This window comes from Aplysia californica, unplaced genomic scaffold (assembly GCF_000002075.1).
Source record: "Aplysia californica isolate F4 #8 unplaced genomic scaffold, AplCal3.0 scaffold00797, whole genome shotgun sequence".
Taxonomy (NCBI): domain Eukaryota; kingdom Metazoa; phylum Mollusca; class Gastropoda; order Aplysiida; family Aplysiidae; genus Aplysia; species Aplysia californica.
In genome coordinates, this window is record NW_004798067.1 from 144,740 (window position 1) to 148,319 (window position 3,580).

The 3,580-nt window shown below is 38.4% G+C and overlaps 1 protein-coding gene across 1 annotated transcript in view; it reads left to right on the forward strand.

Moving 5' to 3' along the window:
• LOC101857908 (lebercilin) overlaps window positions 1–3,580 on the forward strand; it is a gene marked incomplete in the record, with an annotated part of 52,032 nt that overhangs the window by 3,794 nt on the left and 44,658 nt on the right. Inside the window, 1 exon segment of the mRNA XM_035972694.1 lies at window positions 1,501–1,695. Within this exon segment, the coding sequence (XP_035828587.1) occupies window positions 1,501–1,695 (195 nt within the window).

Below are 3,580 nucleotides of genomic sequence, written 5' to 3' on the forward strand. Positions count from 1 at the left end.
GCATGAACTTGTGACAGAAGCGTTGCTTGTTCTCCGAGTGGTAGTACGTGTGTTTGTTTTACCATAGCACTTGGTCCTCCTTGTCTGACACCTTTCGTTTTATTGTCACCCTCGCACAAAAGCAGCAACAAAAGAAAAGAAAACCCAGCGAAAACAACAACAACAAAAATAACAACAACAACAATGCAACTACCTTCGGTTGGGACCTCAGAAAGGGAGGATTTGTTTTCTTAGAAAGGGATGGTTTGTTTTCTTCATCTTGATCAGTCCTGCCTAAGACGGCCACCTGTCTTATACGGCCACTTTTCTCCTTGACAATGGGTGGCCGTCTTACACAGGTTCGACTGTACTTTTGATTGAAGAAGTGAAATACATTATACATTACTTGCTCGGTGCCTGTGCTTATCTGCATAAAAACCTTGGTTGCTATTTTTATTAACAAACTCTTGGATTTAAATAAATTGAAGGTCAGGCTCAACGACTTCATTGAATCCTGAGTTCAACTGTCATTCACATCCTCCACAAAGGACCCAGTAACATAAAGAGAGAGGCAAAAAGTGGGTGGGGGAAGAAACCAGCCTTGTGCATTAAATATTTTAAAGTTCTGATTGCTTTCGGTTATCCAAGGCACGGGAGATACTTTAGTTTATGGTACTTGATTGCTCTTGAATCCTCTTTTGAAATGTGTTGATACACACCGTGCTTAATGTCATACAGACCTTAGCTTGGAGTCCACATGGGTATGTGACTGATATATATATATCCAACCCAAGATTGTTAAATTTCCTCCTAAGCATTTAAATTGTCAGTAATGTATTGTTGGATAGCTGAATCTATGAAATCGGCACTTACATCTAATTTTGTGTTGCTAGTGCCGTAAAACTCTTACTAAAAGTAAAAATAAACTCTGAAAACTCATTTCATCATGACAACATTCTGTCTTTGATTCCTCCTCCGTCCTTCTGCCAAGTGAACAGACATTGACATATATATTTGTACTTAGAGATCCTCTCAAATCTTTTTTCTTTCTTAAAGGAATATAAGCAATGAATTATTATTTTTTTCATTTTTGTTTTGTTCCTGTAAATCTTGGAAATATTCAGTAAAAACAAAATTTTAAGGAGTGAAGTTTTGAAAATATCTTATAAAAATGCATGTCATCTTATATTCCATTCCTGTTCTTTAAATATTTATTATAAGAAAGATTATTATCAGATTTAATGGTTTGACCATGCAAGCATTTTATCTTAAGTGAAGACCAATGTTGTCCCACCTTTTTTACCTTTTAATGAATACCTGATCATTATTCATCTATATTTAAAATCCAATTCTTTTGTTTTTCTTCTTTAGATCTTGTGGAATTTCTCAGGGCATGACTCTCATAGCCTGAAGTAAGCAGATGTTGCCAACAAAATAGGACACATCTCTTTGCTCTAAGTGGGTGCTCTTCATGAACTGACTGTATTTATTTATTTATTGGATATTCTGCTTGCATCGTAGAGCCTACACCCATCAACGTTGCCACAATGGCAAACCGCCGTGCGTACTCAGACGAAGACTCTCAGGATAGGTACAGCGATGACTTTGTCAGCGATGAAGACAGGTACTCACCGACCCCTCCCAAAAGTGCTGGCCACAAACACAGCCCGGGAACCCCTCGGAGGAGCTCTCATCACAACTATTATCAAGACAAATGTAAGTCCCACCTTGGGAACAGTCATTTATTTTTCTGTGTGTATACAGTCCAACCTTGTTATACCGCCTACCTTAGAACGAACATGAAGTTGGGGGTACAGCGGGGATGGAGGTACATTGGGGGTGCGGTACAATGAGGTTTGACTGTATTTTGGAAAGCCTATTGAAGCTGTGGGCCGGTACTGCAGCAGGTTGTATGTCATTCCTGTGCCTCTCTTTTTCTGTCTATCGTCCTCCATTTTCTGTACCGTAAATGGCCTCTGAGGTCAGCTTGGTGTAGTGGTTTAGACCTTCACCTTGTGATCCAGAGGTTCAGGGTTTGGTCCCCACTGCAATCCTTAGGGTTTCTGTCTAAAGGAGTATTAGAGGCTCCTGAAAATTAGCTCCGTTCTTTTGCATTTGGAACCTATCTGTGTTGAAAGGAGTGTATTGATACATGGTTCCCCACAAAACCTTTTTCTGATTCTATTATGTTTGAGTGTTTCTCTTTTCATTAGACAGAGAAGCAAATCTTAAAGACATGCTAATACCCTCCTTCAAATCAGTTACATTAGGGGTCGGAGGGTTCAATACATGTGGGGGAAAGAATTGTGTTAATAGAAAGAGTATTTATGGGTGAAAGGTATTTTTGTTTTGTTTCAGATTATTTTTTGCAGATTGCTTTATCTTATATGGCAGTGAATAATAGATATTTTAAGGAAGGATGACAAAATTTCCCGACTGCACTTTTTTTGCTTTTTTTCTTTGGTATCATGAGGCATTGACCCTCTTTGTAAATATTATTGCAACTTAATATTGTCCAATCACAGTGATCAATCTCCTTCTATATCCATAACGATACAGCAATAAAGGCGAAGCTTTTTCTTTTTTAAACATTACTACAGAGTCACGTGCCTTCTGGCTCAAAGCCACATGTAAGGCATGATGGTGAAATCAGATGCTCGTCAAACTAATTGAATAAAAAAAACCTGTCATTTTTCCATCCATTGGGCTATTTTTCTCCATTTTTGGGGGGGAGGGAGTCAATGCTTTTTATGTCCATTCAAAAACATATGTCTGCTTTGATTTTATACACAAACATTGATGAAAAGCACCAAAAAATGTAAATTTGTAGCTTCCAGCGAGACTCGAGTTTTGGAAGTCACAAAACTTTGACAGCCATTTTTCAACTTATTTTACTTCTGACACCAAGCAACCCTACCCCCTTTAGTCTCAAATATCTCGACTTCTATTCAGGACCGATGAATATTTGTTTCATCAAGAGCAAGACAAATTAATCAGATTTAAAATTATATGAACTTTTCCTTATGCCCCAAAACTGATCAGCACCTGATTCTACTGTTGTGAACAAGCATTTAGATGATAGCAATAACTCTATGCCCCAAAACAGCTGGGCTCTCGTCTTTTTGTCCAATGTTATTTAGTGATAAATGCTGGTTTGCTGCAGTTGTTGTAATGTTTCATTGAATGGATTGCCTTCATTGGAGATCTTGACTAGTTATTCCTTGTGGAAGAAAGCAGACAGCTTATAAATGTTATGACAAACTCAAATTTTATTGGTCATGTATTATGTACTGTTTGAGTATCATTTCATCAGTTCTATTAATTTGTTAAAGTGGAGGGGGGGGGTAATTTAGGAGAACCAGCCTGAGAACATGCTTTGTTTTTACCTTCTCTAAGCAGCCCCTGCCACATTCAACAGTGGCACGCCTTACTGGAACACTCAAAGCACAATGGGTAAATGTAGATATAGTTATCATTACCACTGGAGTGAATGTTTGCCTATTAGTGTGTAGTGTGTAGGCACTATCCCATCCCTGCCCACCTGTAACAGCCAACGTAGGTCCTTCACTCCCTACCCCCCCCCCAAAAAAAAAAAGAAAAA